An 18,451-nucleotide genomic window follows, 5' to 3' on the forward strand; every position below is an offset into this window, starting at 1 on the left:
TAAAGAGTTCCAAGTAATGGTCATAAAGATGCTCATTAAACTCAGGAGAAAAATGGATGAACACAGAACTTCAATAGTAATATAGAAAACATAGAAAGGAACGAATCAGAGCTAAAGAATACAATAACTAAAAGGAAAAATACACTACAGGGAATCAAAAGCAAATTAGATGATACAGAAGATCAAATAAGTGTTCTGAAAGACAGCGTAGTAGAAATCACCCAACTTGAACAGCAAAAAGAAAAAGAGAATTTTTAAAAGATGAAGCTATTTTAAGGGACCTCTGGGAAAACATCAAGTGTACTAACATTTGCACTATAGATGTCTCAGAAAAAGAGAGAGAGAGGCAGAAGACTTGCTTGAAGAAATAATAGTTGAAAATTTCCTTAATCTGAGGAAGGAAACAGAAACCCAGGTCCAAGAAACACAGGGAGGCCCAAGCAAGATGAACCAACCCAAAGAGGTCCACACCAAGATACGTAATACTTAAAATGTCAAAAAATTAAAGATGAAGAGAGAATCTTAAGAGCAGCAAGAGAAAAGAAACTGTCAGCTGAACGCTTAACAGAAACTTTGCAGGTCAGAAGGGAGTGGATTGATACATTGAACGTGCTGAAAGGAAAAAGCCTACAATCAAGAATACTCTACTTGGCAAAATTATCATTCAGAATGGAAGGAGAGATAAGATTTTCCCAGATAAACAAAAGGTAAAAAAAAATTATCACAACTAAACCAGCCTGATAAAAAGAGTTAAAGGGATTTCTTTAAGCAGAAAAGCAAAGCAAACGTATAATAAAAGTACTTGGTCAACCACTTATAAAGCCAGTATAAAGGTTAAAAGAAAACAGTAGTGAAAATCAACTATGTGTGTGTGTGAGTGTGTATATGCACACACAACTATATATCTACTATATATATATATATATATATATATATATATATATATATATATATAAATCAACTATACATTTATAATAACTGGTGAGGGTTGGGGGAACGTAACACTTTAAGAAAGTGTTTGAACCTAGGTGAGCATAAACTTAAAATAGACTGCTATATGTTTAGGGTGTTACATATAAACTTCATGGTAATTACAAACCAAAAACCCATAAGAGATACACAAAAAATAAATAGAAAGGAATCCAAATATAGCACTAAAGAAAGTCATCAAATCACAAGGAAAGAAAGCAAGAAAAGAAGAAAGGAACAGAGAAGAACTACAAACACAACCAGGAAACAATGGGCAAAATGTCAATAAGTACATTCCTATCCATAATTACTTTAAATGTAAGTGGACTAAATACTCCAATCAACAGACCCTGTTGTTGGGTAACCAACATTTTTCACAAAACTAGAATAATACTAAAATTTGTACTGAACCACTAAAGACCCTGAATATCCAAAGCAATCTTGGGAAAGAAAAACAAAGCTAGAGGTATCTTAATCCAAGATTTCAAGATATACTATAAACCTGTAATAATCAAAACAGTGTGGTACTGGCACAAAAAACAGACGTACAGATCATTAGAACAAGAGAGAGCACAGAAATAAATCCACACTTATTTGTCAATTAATCTACAACAAAGGAGGCAAGAATATAAAAGCAAAAGACAGTCTCTTCAACAAATAGTGGGAAAACTGGACAGCTACATGCAAAAAAATGAAATTAGACCACTTTCTTACACCATACACAAAAATAAACTCAAAATGGATTAGGGACTTAAATGTGAGACCTGAATCCGCAAAACTCCTAAGAAGAAAATATAGGCAGTAATTTCTCTGACATCAGCCATAGGAAAATTTTTTCTAGGTATGTGTCCTCACACAAGAAAGACAAAGGCAAAAATAAACTATTGGAACTACACCAAAATAAAAAATGTTTGCACAGCAAAGGAAGCTATCAATAAAACAAAAAGAAAACCTACTGAATGGGAGAAGATATTTACAAGTGATATATCTGATAAGGCATTAATATTCAAAATATATAAAGAATTCACACAACTCAACACCAAAACAAAAAAAAAGCAAATAATCTGATTTAATAAAAAATGGTCAGAAAACCTAAATAGACATTTTTCCAAAGACATCTACTGATGGCCAACAGTATACATGAAAAAAATGTTCAACATCACTACTCATCAGAAAAATGCAAATTAAAACCACAATGAAATATCACTTTACAACTGTCAGAATGACTAAAATCAAAAACACAGGGGCGCCTGGGTAGCTCAGTCAGCTGAGCATCCAACTCTTGATTTCAGCTCAGGTCATGATTCCAGGGTTGTGGGATAGAGAAGTGTGGAGCCTAACTGGGATTCATATTCTCTGTCTCCCTCTCTCTCTCTCCCTCTCTCTCTCTTCTCTCTCTCTCTCTCACACCCTCTGCATCTCTCCCCTGCTCACAAACACTCTCTCCAAAAATAAAAAGATAAAATTAAAAAAATAAAAACAGAAATAACAAGTGTTAGCAAGGATAAGGGAAAAAAGAAAACCCTCGTGCACTAATGACAGGAACATAAATTGGGGCAGCTACTGTGGAAAACAGTATGGAGGTCTGTGAAAAATAAAAAATAGAATTACTATATAATCCAGTAACTCCACTACTAGGTATTTATCCAATTATATCAAAACACTAATCTGAAAAGATATATGCACCCCTACATTTACTGTAGCATTATTTACAATAGCCAAGATATGGAAGCAGCCCAGTGTCCATCAGTAGATGAATGGATAGCGTAGAGGTGGTATATATACTGTGGAATATTACTCAGCCACAAACAGGAATGAGATCTTACTATTTGCAAAAACATGGATGGACCTAAAGGGAATAATGATAAGTGAAATAAGGGTCTTGTTGAAACAAGACAACGAAACAAATGAAACAAAGAAAAAAAGAGACAAACAGAAAAAGAGACTCTTAAATACAGAGAACAAACTAGTTGCCAGTGGGGAGGTGGGCAGGGGAGGAATGAAACAGATACAGGATATCAAGAGTACGGTTATTTGATGAGCACTGAGTAATTTGTAGAACTGTTGTCATCACACTGTACACCTAAAACTAATATAATACTGTATGTTAATTATACTTCAGTTAAAAAATTAAAAATAAAATAAACTTTAAAAAGACATAGGTAGCTAAATGGATTAAGAAAAAAAAAAACAAGACCCATCTATATGCTGCCTACAAAGGACTCACATACAAAGTGAAGGGATGAAAAAAGCTATCCCATGCAAATGGAAACAATGAGAAAGCTAGACTAGCAATACTTAGACAAAACAGGCTTTAAAAGAAAGACTAACAAGAGATAAAGAAGGACATTACATAAAGATAAAGGGATCAATCCAGCAAGAGGATATAGAAAACAAATGAACAAACAGAACAGAATCGTAAGTATGGAGAACAAACTGGTGGTTGCTGGAGAGGTGGGGTGAGGGGAGTGGGTGAAACAGGTGAAGGGGATTAAGAGCCACAAACTTCCAGTTAGAAAATAAATAAGTCACAGGGATGTAAAGTGCAACCTAGGGAATACAGTCAACAATACTGCAATAATTTTGTGTGGTGACGGGTGGTAATTAGACCTGTCGTGGTGATCCTCTCATAATGTACATAAATGTTGAATCACTTGTTGTAGCCCTGAAACGAATATAATGTTATATGTCAACTATATTTCAATGAAAAATGTCTTACATACGAAAATGATAAATGAATAAATAAGCATAATGTAAAAATACCCAGTCTTACAGAACAACAATCGTTAGCCCCTTTGGCCTCTAGACCAGGCCATCCAGAGGTATCTCCTTGGCAAGAGGTGCAAAGACCAAGGTCCATGGAGTGTGTAAGCTCCTTCCTGGGAGGTATAGGTGAGCTGTAATGAGGCCAAGGAAGAGCACAGAGATAACAGCTCCTGACTTGCATTCCCTGGGAGCAACTGCGCAGCACCTACATGTGTGGTAAAGCGGAAGCCTGGCCCTCAGGCTGAAGCTCCGTGACCCGTAAATCAGCTTTTTTCACAGGAAGACTGTTTCAGTCGGCTGTCTGTCTCATGCCCTGAGGGTACAGAATTAACTCTCTGATTGTTTCACCCAGGGAGCCCAGAAATGCATACCCTCCTGGCCACCAGAGCCTGCAACCTCTGGCTTTAGTGGGGCTGCAGAAAAACTGTGGGGCCAGGGATGCCTACTGGTGCGAGTGTGGGGGCAAGGCATGCCTGTTGGCTCTAGCAAAATAAAGTGAGTGAAAAAATGCACCTGCCAGGGCCTCCACCCTGGGAGAGAGTCCCAACAGGCCCCTGTAACTCTGGCAGGTGCTCTAAGATTAGCAAATGAATCTCCTTCACACAGGGTGTAGGTGCTTTTCAAACTGCTGCTTTTGCACTGGGTTATGGGGTGAATGAATCTGTACACAAGCCCTAGACCACAGAACCTCAGTTCCCTACAGCCCTTTGGGTCTCCCAGATGTAGGTTCCGTTGGTCTTCAGAGCCATTTTGGGGACTTGTCTCTCTTGTGCAGGTCCCAAGGGTTGGGGTGCCTGATGTGGGGCACAAACCCCTCACTTTTCAGGAAGAAGCTCCACATTTGTGAGATCCCTCCTGATGTGGGCCACCGCACCAGGGATGGGGTTTTTGGCAAGACTGCATGTCTGCCTCTCTTACCCATCTCGGTGTTGTCCTTTTATCCGTTGTTGCGGAGGAGCTGTTGGGCTAGTTTTCAGCTCTTTTTCAGAGGGAACTGTTCTGCATGTAGCTGTGGATTTGGTGTATTTGTGAGAGGAGGTGAGGTCAGTGTCTTCCTACACCGCCATCTTAAACCACTACTTCTTTTGTTGTTGTTGTTTATTTATTCTGAGAGCGAGAGAGAGGGTGAGAGTGTGTGAGCAAGCAGGGGAGGGGCAGAGAGACAGGGAGAGAGAATCCCAAGCAGGCTCTGCACTGTCAGCACCAGAGGTGGATGCAGGGCTCAATCTCAGAAACCCGTGAGATCATGACCTAAGCTAAAAGTGAGAGTCGGACACTTAACCGACTGAGCCACAAAGGTGCCCCAACCCCTGCTGCTATTTTAAGAAGAATGAACACTAATTCATCTCAAAGTCTTCCCAAAAAATAGAAGAGGTGGGAACACTTTGTAACTCATTCTACAAGGTCAGCGTCACCCTAATACCAAAGTCAGACAAATCCATGACAAGAAAACTACAAATACATTCCCTTGTAAATCTAGAGGCAAAAATCTTCAACAAATACTATCCAATTGAATCTAAGAGCATATTAAAAAGTTTACACATCATAACCAACTAGGACTTATCCCAGGAATTCAGAGTGATTCAACATACAAATATTAATACATCACATAAACAGAATGAAGTAGAAAAGTTATCTCAATTGATGCAAAAAAAAAAAAACCTGTCAGAATCCAACACACTTTCATGATAAAAATACTCAACAAAGTAGGAATAGAAGAAAACTTCCTGAACATAATAAACGACATTTATGGAAAACCCACAGAAAATATTAGACTCAATGGTGAAAGACAAATCAGGAACAAGGCAAGGATGCCAGTTTTTGTGACTTCTATTCAACCTTATACTGGAAGTTCTAGCTAGAGCAGTTAGTCAAGAAAATGTCAAGAAAATATTTATATAGCATCAAAATGAATAACGTTCTTAGGAATAAACTTAACCAAGGTGGTGCAAGACTTACCCAAGAAAAACTACAAAATGTTGCTGAAAGAAATTAAAGAAGACCCAAATAAATGTAAAGATATCATGTTCATGGGTTGAAAGGCTTAATGTTGATAAGATGTAAATATTACCCAAAGTGAGCTACAGATTCAATGTAATTCCTACCAAAACCCCAATGGCTTACTTTGTAGAAACTGAAAAGCTCATCCTAAAATTCCTATGGAATTTGTGGCAAGGGGCCACAAATTGTCAAAGCAATCTTGAAAAATAAGAACGGATTGAAGGACTTATACTTTCTGATTTCAAAACTTACTACCAAGCTACAGTAATGAAAACTGTGTGGTACAGGCATAAAGATAGACACATAGATCAATGGAATAGAATTTAAAGTCCAGAAATAAACCCTCTACATCTATGATCAGTTGATTTTCAATAGGGGTATAAGACTAGTCAATGAGAAAGAACAAACAGTGCTAGGACAGCAAGATATACACGTGCAAAAGAATGGAACCAGATTTTACCTCACACCTTATACAAAATTTAGTTCAAAATTAATCAAAGAATATAGAAAAAAACATACGGATACATCTTCATGACCTTGATTTTGTCGATGGTTTCTTAAATATGACACCAAAAACATAAGCAACAAAAGAAAAAATACATAAATTAGACATCATCAAAATTTAAAATTCTTACACACTAAAAAATACTACCAAAAGAGTAAAGACAACCTATAAAATAAGGGAAAGTATTTGCAAATCCTATTTCTGATGAGGGTCTAGTATTCAGAATATATAAAGAACTCTTACAAGTCAACAACAAAAAGAAAAACAACCCAATTAAAGATGAACTAAGGATATAAATAGGTATTTTTCCAAAGAAGATATACAACTAGCATACAAGTACATAAAGTGATATTCAATATCACTTCGTACGAAAATGTAAATCAAAATGACAATGAGATCCTACTTCACACCCACCCAAAAAGCTTAGCTAAAATTGTTTTAATCAACAACAACAAACATTAGTGAAAATGTAGAGAGTGAAACCCTCATGCTTTGGTGGTGAAAATGTAAGATAATAGAGCCATTGTGGAAAACAGTTTGGCTGTTCCTCAAAACATTAAACACAGAATTACCATAAGACCCAGAAGTTCCACTTTTAAATATATACTCAAATGAAAACAAGTGTTCAATAAAAAAATTACTTACACACGAATGTTCACAGCAGCACTATTCACAATAGCCAAAGGGTACAAATAACCCAAATATCCACCAACAGATGAATGGATAAACAAAATGTGGTATTTCCATACAATTAAATATTATTCAGCCATAAAAAGGAAAGAAGTACTAATACATGCAAGGATGAACCTTGAAAACATTATGCTAAGTGAAAGAGGCCAGACACAAAGGCCATACATGATTCCATTTACACAGAATATCCAAAACTGGCAAATCCTTAAAGACAGAGAGTACATTAGAGGTTGCTAGGGGTTGGGGGAAAAGGGACTGGAGACTGCACAGTGAGGTTTCCTTGGGGGTGACTAAAATGTTCTGGAACTAGATAGTCGTGATGGTGGAACAACACTGTGAATATACACGCCACTGAATGACATGCTTTTAAATGGTTAAAATGGTGGATTTTATTTTGTGGATTTTACCACAATAAAAAATATCTACGCAAGAAAACAATAGGAAATAAGGGAAAACACAATTTACCTAAGAACACTCACAAGAAACCAATTTATCAGAATGAATGAAAACTATGATCAAAATCAACAACAAGATCCTAAAATTAATGAAGACGTTACCTCTACTAACGAGATATACATCTATCAATCCTAGGGCTCATGGAAGAAGAACACAGGGTGCCTAGCTGGCTCAGTCGGTTAAGCATCCAACTTTTCAGTTTGGCTCAGGCCATGATCTCATGGTTCATGACATTAAGCCCCGCGTCAGGCTCTGCACTGACAGCATGGAGCCTGCTTGGGATTCTCTCTCCCCCCTCTCTCTGCCCCTCCCCAACTCATTCTCTCTCTCTGTGTCTTTCTCTTTCAAAATAATAAACAAAAACAAACAAAAAAAAAAGAGCAAGACAACAGAAAAGACCTGAAATGTAGGTAGCAGTGCTCAGAAAATAAGAAGCATCAAACTATGAAAATGATCTTCTGTGGGAGAAGAAAATGGGAATAAAGAGTTATAGGTGCACCTTTGTTAGTACAGAATTCTGAATGACTTAACCCTATACACCATGCGAAGGTATATACCTTGATCAAAGGTACACATGAACTAACAGCAAAACAAACAAACAAAAAAACAACTTAGACTCTTTTGTATATCTTTAGTCACTTCTAAAACTATTTCTTACAGACGCAAAATAATGTCAGTGTTCATTTTTTAGTTGCAGTGCCCATCAACACAAGAAAGAGTTTCAATACTGATTCATATAGAAAATATGGAAAGGATAGTTCAAACTAAACTATTAGTTTGGTTCCACATGATTCAGCCTCTCCTATGACATATGTCGGCTGAGTACACTGATTGTAGTAAACCAAACACCCAGGATCACATGGAGGTGAGTATACTACAAAGATTTAAGATATGTAAGGATACCCTTTTCTGATTGTGGTTTTATTCTCTATTTCTACATGATTCAAAACAATCCCTCTATGCATCCAATCATTCATTCAACAGATACTATTAAATACCTATAAAGTGCAAGGTACTTGACTCCTTTCGAGTCTTTCCTTTGGTTGCTAATCTTTCTGACTTTAGTTTAACAACTGGTCTGATACTGGTCTCCCCTGCTACCTCTATTTCTCCCTAATCTTGATCTCAATGTGTCTAGCCATGACCTAATAAATTGATTACAACATCTTTGCTCTCCTTTATTTGATAATTGTATTTTTTCCTTCATGACTTTGACTTTGAGCCTTATCTCTTAGAGCCTCAGCCTGAAAGGGATAAGCCCTTGCCCCTGACAGCCGCAAGTAGAGAAACAATAAAGGTTGACCATCTAGTATCTCTCTCCAGCTACTGTCTCTTACTGTATTGCAGTTTTACTTGTGTCTAATCTGCTTAAACAAAACTGCCATGAATTACCTTTGATTGGCCTTCTACAGGACCCATGGTGTTATAACAGAAAGCACCAGTTTGATAGACTGCATTCATTCCAAAGTACCAACTTGCTGTATCATTTGCATTAATAGGTTTTACTCAATTTTATTACTTACAGTAAATATGTCTTCATGGCCATCCTGAAATTGAGCTCCATCTGTTCCACAAAGATATATAGGCGCTGAACTTCTATGTTGTCCATACAGTATAATATAAACCTGTGAGCTGGTCCCTGAATTTGGCAAGTCACTGGTGATTATGGAAACTTTCCAGTTACTACCTATAGAAGCACAAATAACACACAACACTAAGGCAACTTATAAAAAGAGCAGATAATCATAAAGCCAGGAAAATTCTGAACAGACATAACTTACTCTACTCCATCTCCTTTGGAAAAGTACTATAACACAAGATTTAGATTTGGTTTTTAAAATATTCAATAAAACTATCATGTCCTATACCGTAACTGTGAGGATATTTCCTAGAAGATCTTTAATAATAAAATTAGAAAGATACAATTATCCTGCCATACTTGGTCATGCCTGGACTCCAAGAGAGGTACTACATAGCTTCTCTTAAGTCCCCTGCATTTTGAAAAAATATTTCTAATACTGTCAGCTCTGACATGTAATATGTGCATTCAGAATCACATCTTTTAAGATCTTTTGAGTTTAGGTATTTTCCAAAGTAAAAAAAAATGTAATAATTTATATAAGCATAAAATAATATAATCATATTTAGGCAATCATAACGTCATAAATTTATATATCATAAAATCATATATATTCATAAATGATAAAATTTATAAAATCATAAAAGGTTTAAATTAGAAGGAATTTAAGAAGTCATCTGGCAATTTCTTCAATTATTGTTTTAAGTATCCTTAATTAATAGACGAAGTAACTGAGTTCCACAAATGTTAAATAAATTTTATATCCCAGCAACAAATAAGCACAGTGCTAGAAAATATATGGCTATGATGAATATAACTAAGATTGACGAAACACTACAGCTACATTGATAGTGGTGTGATATTACTAACTAGAATTTTAATTTAATTAGGTTTCTTTGGAATAAACATCAAGTGTTAATCAATAAGAAAATTGAAATAATGAGAAATTAGGGAATACACTCAAGATTATATAAAAGAAGTAAGAATGTGAGGCAATAAACTTCAGAACCCTGGATTTAAATTACAATTACTCTTTGGACTATGATTTTCTCTCTCCCATATTTAAATTAAAGTTTATTTCCCATCTTATTCAAATAGTAATCACATTCCAAATTTAAGTTTTACTTACATAGTACAATAAATGTATGCTAAGTTAATGCATGTGTTTAAAAATCTATTTTGAAACAGGAAATTCTACTTTATTTCTCCAACACATGACAAAAATCCAAGTTAGGCTACCAACTCATCTTGGCGGACAATCAGTAAATAACCTCATTTTTAAAAATTGAAAGAGGATAACAGGCTATCTTTAACAATGGCAAAAGCAGTTAGAACGCAATTACAAACTACATAACTGGGAAAATTCTAGCTATTTCCTACAGAATAACTAGTATATTAGTGCTTGTTTGAATAAAATGAAATAAAGCTCTTCAGCTTCTGCTCTCTTAGAAATGCACCGAAAGAGTTCAGGGAAGAATCAATACTTGCTAAATGTACAAGGACCAAATCAATAGGGAAAGAAATTGCATTTTCCAACAACTAAGATGGAAAAAGATAAAAAGTATAGGAATAGAAATAAAAAAGAATATAATGAAATATGATGTCAGGTTACCATAGGTCCTTGCACCTCTTTAAATCATTAAAACCTTAACCTTGGAAGGGAATGTTGTAAAAACTGGAGTAGAATGTAAGGATCATGAACCAAGACTCATCTTTACTTTTATAAATTATACTCCAATCAATCAATAGCCAACAAGTCACTGAGTCACGACTAGGTGTCCAGTGTCATGGGGAGGAGTAGATGGAAAACATAAAATGATGTCTTTGTCCTCTGTCATTCTGTAACCTATACAAGGTACTAAGGCCAACATACTAAAAGGGAAAAAAATCAGAACTTTTTTTTTAATGTATTTTCTTTTTTAGTTTATTTTTAGAGAGACAGAGAACACACAAGCAGGGGAAAGAGGCAGAGGGGGAGAGACAGACAATCTCAAGCAGCCTCCACATTCAGTGAGGAACTCGATCCCAGGACCCTGGGATCATGACCTGAGCCAGAATTAAGAGTCGGAGACACCCAGTGTCCCAGAACTTTCTTAATATAAGATTTTGGATAAGAGAGGCCAGATCATAGAAAAGCTAACAAAATAAATATGAAAAATAATTTTTGAAGCTGTTCCAAAAAAACAGAAATGGAAGGAAAACTTCCAAACTCATTCTGTGAGGCCAGCATTACCCTGATTCCAAAACCAAAGACCTCACTAAAAAGGAGAATTATGGACTAATTTCCCTGAGGAACATGGAGGCAAAAATTCTCAACAAGATACTAGCAAGTTGAATCCAACAATACATTAAAAGAATTATTCACCACAATCAAGTGGGATTCATTCCTGGGCTCTAGGGCTGGTTCAGTATCTGCAAATCATCACATTAATAAAAGAAAGGCTAAGAACCACACAATCCTCTCAAATAGATGTAGAAAAAGCATTTGACAAAATGCTGCATCCTTTATTGATAAAAACCCTCAAGAAAGTAGGGATAGAAGGAACATACCTCAACTTCATAAAGGCCATATATGAAAGACTCACAGTTAGTATTATCCTCAATGGGGGAAAACTGAGACTCTCCCCCTTAGATCAGGAACAAAAAAGGGATGTCCCCTCTCACCAGTGCTGTTCAACATAATACTGGAAGTCCTAGCCTCAGCAATCAGACAACAAAAAGAAATAAGAGGCATCCAAATCGGCAAGGAAGAAGTCAAGCTTTCATTCTTCACAGATGACATGATACTTTGGGAAAACCTGAAGACTCCACCAAAAAACTGTTGGAACTGATACATGAATTCAGCAAAGTCACAGGATACAAAATCAACCCACAGAAATCTGCTGCATACACCACTAATGAAGCAGCAGAAAGAGAAATCAAGGAACCAATCCCATTTACAAATGCACCAAAAACCATAATTTTAAAAAGAACTGGCAAGAAAAAATAGTTCAAATTAAACAAAGAAGGTGCAAAACCTCATGCTGTAATCTCTGTTAAGTAGAAGCCAAGAGAAGAGTGAAACAGAAGATTTTAGGAATTTGGAGGACACCTAACCCAGCTTGCCCAGCAACATTATGGGAGAAAGAAGGTGAGGAGATGAAATTCTAAAAAAACCTTCTTAATCTTCATATCCCATTAGACCCTAATTTGAAACAGAGTAGGCTGAAGGGGTGAGTAAATGGACTGGAGAAAAACAGGATGCAGGGAATGGACAAAGAGCTTGATGAAAGACCCAAACACCATATCAAATATAGAACAACTCTACAATGTGAATAGTCCTATATATTCAAAAAAATAATAAACTTGTAGTTAATTTCTTTTCACAAAGAACTGCAGGCCCAGATGGTGAATTTTATACCAAACCTTCAAGAAAAAAAAAGACCAATCCTACACAAACCCCTTGAAACAGTTCCCAACTCATCACATGAGATAAGCATTACTTCGATACCAAAGACAAAGGCATAATAAGAAAACTACAGAGCAATAACCCTCATGATTATAAATGAAAATGTTCTCAACAAAATACTAGGAAATCAAGTTAACCACCATCTGCAGGTTTATCCCAGGAACTGAAAGCTTTTAAACATTTGGAAATCAATCAATGTAATTCATCACATTAACAGGAGAACATGTACCTGATCACCTCAACAGACCCAAAAACAAGCATCTGGAAAAATTAAACTCCCATTCATGATAGAAACTTGTTATTGAAAACGAAAGAAATGAGAAACATGTTATTGAAAACTGGAGTAAAGGGTAGTCTTGTTCGCCATGAAAGTGGCAGAGAACATGGCTGAATTGTGCTCTATTATTCAGGAGTGCAAACAGAACTTGTAATGATGAACTTGGAGATTTAGGTGAGATTTCCAATCAACATGCAGAAACCAGGGTAGCCTGGTTTCTCCTTGCTGCTTATGGTAAAATTCAAGAGGAAAGAGATAAATTAAGGCAGGAATTGTTAAGGAAAAGGGAACATGCACTTAATAATTTAGAAAATTCTCAACGAATCTAAATATCTGTTCTGAAAACAGAGCCAAGGACATGGCAGGAAAACTGTTTGCTAAAGAGATCAGGCATGCGATTTATGGATTCAATCAACTCTCTCATCAGAAGCCAGGAGAAAAACTTAGTTATCCAGGAAGACTCTATAGAGTACTCTTGCGCCTAATGATGGGGATTCCCATGACATCCATGGAAGACCAACAAGATTTTCAAGAATTTTATTCCAGCAGATTAAAAGGACAGAGATGTAATGAAATAAAAGAAGAATGACTCTGAGGGCCAAAGTGAGTAGAGTAACTGCTCTGGGGCAAGGCTGCATCCTGCTGGCCAAGGAGATGGGGCTGTTCCCCTAGTAAGACTGAGGGAACAAAGCAGTACACCATAGGGGTTATTCTCAGGACTTCCAAATGAATGAAATTTGCCCTTCTGGGTTAGACTTCTTGGGACATATGACCCCTCTCTTCCTTCTAATTTCTCCCTTCGGGATTGGGAGTGTCGTTTTTATCTATGCCTGTCCCGCCATTGTATTTTATTATTTTTTAATGTGTATTTATTTTTGAGAGAGCAGGAGTGCAAGTGGGTGACAGAAAGAAAGAGAGGGGGACAGAGAATCGGAAGCAGACTCTGTGCTGACAGCAGACAGCCCCACATGGGGCTCGAACTCAGGAACCGTGAGACCATGACCTGAGCTGAAGTCAGACAGCTAACTGACTGAGACACCCCCCATCACTGTATTTTAGAAGCAGATAACTTGTTTTCTAGTTTCACAGGTCTGTGGATGGAGAGCAATTTTGGCTGAGATTATACCCAGATTATACCCAGAGTCTCACCCATACCTGATCCAGATGAAATAAAAGATGAAATTTTCAACTTTTTGAGATGATTATATTTAGATGAGTATTTTATACTTAAAGTTGATTCTGGAATCGTTAAGACTTGAAGGACTGTTAGAGTACGGTAAATGCATTACCCACATGAGAAGGACATAAATTTTCCAGTGCCAGAGGAGAACAGTTGTAGGTTGAACTGTGTCCCCAAAAAGATATGTTCAAGTCCTTACATCTGGTATCTATGAATGTGAGCTTATTTGGAAACAGTCATTACAGATACAACCAAGATGAAGTCACACTTGAGTAGGGTAGACTTCGTTAATTGTAACTGGTGCTTTTATAAAAAGAGGAAAAGAGACAAAGAGACACAGGGAAGAATACCAGGCAAAGACTGGAAATACCCAGTTGCAAATGAAAGAATGCCAAGGACTGCCGGCAGCCACCAAACACTAAGAACAGGCAAGGAGGACTTTTTCCCCCAAAGCTCTCAGCGACACCATGAGACCACCAACATCCTGATTTCAGACTTCTAACATCCAGAACTGTGAAAGAATAAACTCACATTTTCAAGCCACACTGTCTCCTATAATTTGTTATGCTAGCCCTCAGAAACTAATACAAAAAGTGACAACATAAGCGAATTCTGTTATATAAACAAATATAATTCTGCAATTAAAAGGCACAAAATACGGATACGAAAAGCTGGGTGAATAGCAAGCTTTATGCTGATCAGAATCTTGGTCACAAAAGAATATACACTATCTGATTACACATAAAAGCTTCTAAGACAAACTTAGGTGCAGTAACAAAAAGCAAATGAATTCTCTTCTGGGGCCAGGAGTGGTGCAATTACCTGCAAAGAGCACGAAGCAACTATTTGGAATGATGTAATTATCCCAGACCTTGAGTGAAGTGGCAGTTACACAAGTAAGTTCAACTGTCAAAACAAATTACACTGGAGACTTAAAATGTGTGCCTTTTGTTTATGTAAATTATACCTCAATACAATTGATTGTTTTAAATGTCAAATAAACAAAAACTTATAAAAGCCATACTGAAATTGGTAACGTTGGGAAAACAGCCACACAGATGAAAAAGAACTAATTTCTTTCACTTGCAAACATCTCATACAATCAATAAAACTAAGCTAAACATGAATTTCACAATAGGAAAATGGACAATATGAATGAGTAATTCATTAAAACACACACACACACACACACAAAGCAGCAAAGACAGAAAATATGCTTACCCTCCCTTACAATTAAAGATAGGCAAATCAAAACAAGACATTGTTTTTCACCTATCAGATTGGCATAAATCTTAAGTTTTAGAATATCTAGTGGTGTAAGAGTGGGCCTTCTCACACTGTTTGGCATCAGTGTACTTTCCTGAACCCTTTTTGAAGGGCAATTTGGCAACATGTATGAAAATTTACAACACATGCCCTGTCACTTAAGAGTTTTACTGCTATAATTTACTGTAGAAATATACTCACAAAGATGACAAACTATGTGTACTAAGGATATTCTTCAAGATTCCTTGGAATAGTTAATATTTGGACAAACCACGTAGCTTATAATACACAGGACAAATCACAAAAAAAAGCTGCAATGAAATGCTACACAGTACAATGATTATAAAAGAATGACTAAAGCAATACATGGCACAATTTTACATGGAATCTCAATTTTACAAATAAAAAGGATATCACAGATATATAGATACAGATGGTGACATATGCGTTTAAAATTAGGGGGAAAATTGAAGACCTCTTTGAGTAGCTTTTAGAAGTTAGACCTGGGGAAAGGTTAACTTTTCATTTTATATTTGCCTACACAATTAGATTTCTATCATACTATTTTCACCCTTTTAAATGGGCAAATATGAAAAGGGAAAAAAATAGAACTTTAAATGATGAATTGCATACTATACATGAAGAGCTCTTTAGGAACATCAGAATACAGGGAAATTGTGTCTAAATTCTTCAGAGACAAAATAAGGTTTTCTGTGGTTACAAAAATCCTCTCTAGAATTATTCTTTTATGCTTCCACAATTTCTTACAATCAACTTGCCAACTGTTCTGCCCAGTAAACTATAAGCGACTCACAGACCAAAAATTCTTTGATGACCTACCAGCAATGTCAAACAGGAAGGACAGAACCATTCCTAGAAGTCAGTATGTTGGAACTTCAAACGCCACAGTAAATTATGTGTCTGTGGCCACAAAATAGCATGACTTTTCAATTAATTTGAATAATATCATTGTGAGGGGTGGAAAATAAGAGGAGGAGACTTTTGAGGTCACAGAAGTATACTGAGATCTACACTTTGAAACTCAGTTTTAGATAAGGTAACAATTCCTCTGTCTCAGTTTCTTTATTCAAAAAATGGAAATTATACACTCATTTGATTTTTATGAGAACTATATCAGATAAATGTGTACAGCACATGGTACAGTGTCTGATACATAAGAGTCACTTAATAAAGGAAAGTTATTACCATTGTAATTGTCACTGAATTACCTTTTCTATCAACTAGACCATGCATTCTCAATGGGGGCAATATCACTCTCAAAGGAGGAAAACTGGTTCTTAAAGGACAAAAAGCTTAACTATTACAATAGTTTGTGGCTCTTCTAAAACTCAACTTTTTCCAACAAAATATTATTCCTTCATATTTAATTTCTTTCTTAAAAATAATGAGGGGTTCCTGGCTGGCTCAGTTGGTAGAGCATGTGACTCTTGATCTCGGGGCTGTGAGTTCAGGCCCCATGTTGGGTGTAGACATTACTTAGAAATAAAATCTTTTTTTCAAAAGGCAATAATGAAAAGAAAGTTGGGAAAGAATGAATTAGGCTAATGACTTGCTTAAGAATTACATACAAATACTGTTATCAGCTTTGTAAATTTCAAAGAATCAAATGTTTATACAAATTAAAATTAATATCCTGAAGTATAAAACTACAGAAATAGTGCCTGTTCCCATCTACAAGCCTGAATGATTACAATTCATATATGCAGCAATAAAAAGAAACATAAAAGAAAGGGGATTGGCCTTCAGGACATAGTTATGTAGACAGCAGGGTCTATAAGGAAATTTACATTGGTGGGTGTTAGCCAAATATAAATCACAAATACTTGGAATTAAACCACTGGAAATCTTATTCCAAGCAAAGCAACAAGCAAAGAGTGTTTAATCTCAGCTACTATTGTTTGAAGAAGATTGATTGTATGAAATCAGAAGTAGCCATAAAATAAATAACTTCTGAGTAGTAAGAGATATGGGACTAATAGAAAAGAACTGTTTCTTCAATCATGCCACAAAAGGCTTTCTTTTTGCTTTCTCCCTCCTAAAGTAGCAAAATACCAATTTGAAAGCCAAAGACAAAAATGGACTGCTTTAAAAATGGACAGGATCATTGTGTACGGTCCTCTGTTGCACTCTTTTGCACACTAAGTTGACCTGACCGAGTTCTTCGATGGTCTCTGTTTTCATCAAGGACTACAAGGACCAAGACCTACTTCAATGGCTCTGTAGTCAGCAGTGAGGGAAAATTCCAAGCTAGCTACTCTGGGCTTTGGTTTCTACCTATGGTTTGAACAGAGTATGACGAGGGGAGAAATAAAAGAACATAGAGTAACTAAAGCCATTTTAAAAGAGAACAAAGTTGGAAAAAATCACACTATCTGGTTCCAAAACTTACTATGAAGCCATAGTAATCAAGACAGTATATTTGGGCATACAAATAGGAACAAAGATCAGTGAAATAAAACAGGGAATACAGAAAATACTCCCACATATATATGGTGGACTGATTTTCAACAAAAGACTATCCTTTCCAATTCAAAGTATTTCAATGGGAAAAGTATTCTCTTTTAAACAAAAGGTGATGGAATAATTGGGTATCCACATGAAACAAAATGAGCCCTGCCCCTTACTTCCTACCATATGCAAAAAAATAACTTTAAATGGGTCAAACAGACCCAACATAAGAACTAAAACTAAAAAATTCCTAAAACACAGAAGTAAATCCCATGACTGGGGCCAGGCAGAGGTTTCCCAAATAGAGTTTGAAAGACATAAACCACAAAAAGAAAATAACTGAACTTTACCAAAATTAAAAACTTTTGCTTATTGAAAGTCTCACCATTTAAAAAAAAAAAAGGAAGAAAAGGCCAGCTATAGACTGAGAGAAAATATCTGTAAAACCTATATCTGAATATGTTGTGCCCAGAATACACGACTAGGACTACAAGCACCCAACAGAAGAGTTGAAAAGACACTGTACCACAAAAGACAGGTCAACGGCAAACATTAATAGTCACTAGAGAAATGCAAATTAAAACCACAAAGAGACATCACTAAACACACACTGCAATGAAAGGACCGATAATACCCAGTACAAAGAAGAATACAGAGCAACTGGAATTCTCATACACTGCTGGTGGGGATATGAAAAGGTACAGCCGCTTGTGAAAACAGTTGGCAATTTCTGATAAAGTTAAACATACAACCTAGCAATTTCACTTCTAGATATTTACCTAGGAGAAATAAAAGCATGCCCTGTAAAAGGGCTTATATATGAATGTTTACATAACTTATGTTCA

At 36.2% G+C, this 18,451-nt stretch overlaps 1 protein-coding gene across 1 annotated transcript in view; it reads right to left on the bottom strand.

Annotated features, from left to right (window-relative positions):
• The window catches only part of RP1 (RP1 axonemal microtubule associated), a 198,362-nt gene that overhangs the window by 114,170 nt on the left and 65,741 nt on the right, over positions 1-18,451 (bottom strand). The window contains exon 4 of the mRNA XM_053208184.1: positions 8,911-9,074. Within this exon, the coding sequence (XP_053064159.1) occupies positions 8,911-9,074 (164 nt within the window). The remainder of the gene's footprint in view (positions 1-8,910; positions 9,075-18,451) is intronic.

This window comes from Acinonyx jubatus, chromosome F2 (genome assembly GCF_027475565.1).
Source record: "Acinonyx jubatus isolate Ajub_Pintada_27869175 chromosome F2, VMU_Ajub_asm_v1.0, whole genome shotgun sequence".
Lineage (NCBI taxonomy): Eukaryota > Metazoa > Chordata > Mammalia > Carnivora > Felidae > Acinonyx > Acinonyx jubatus.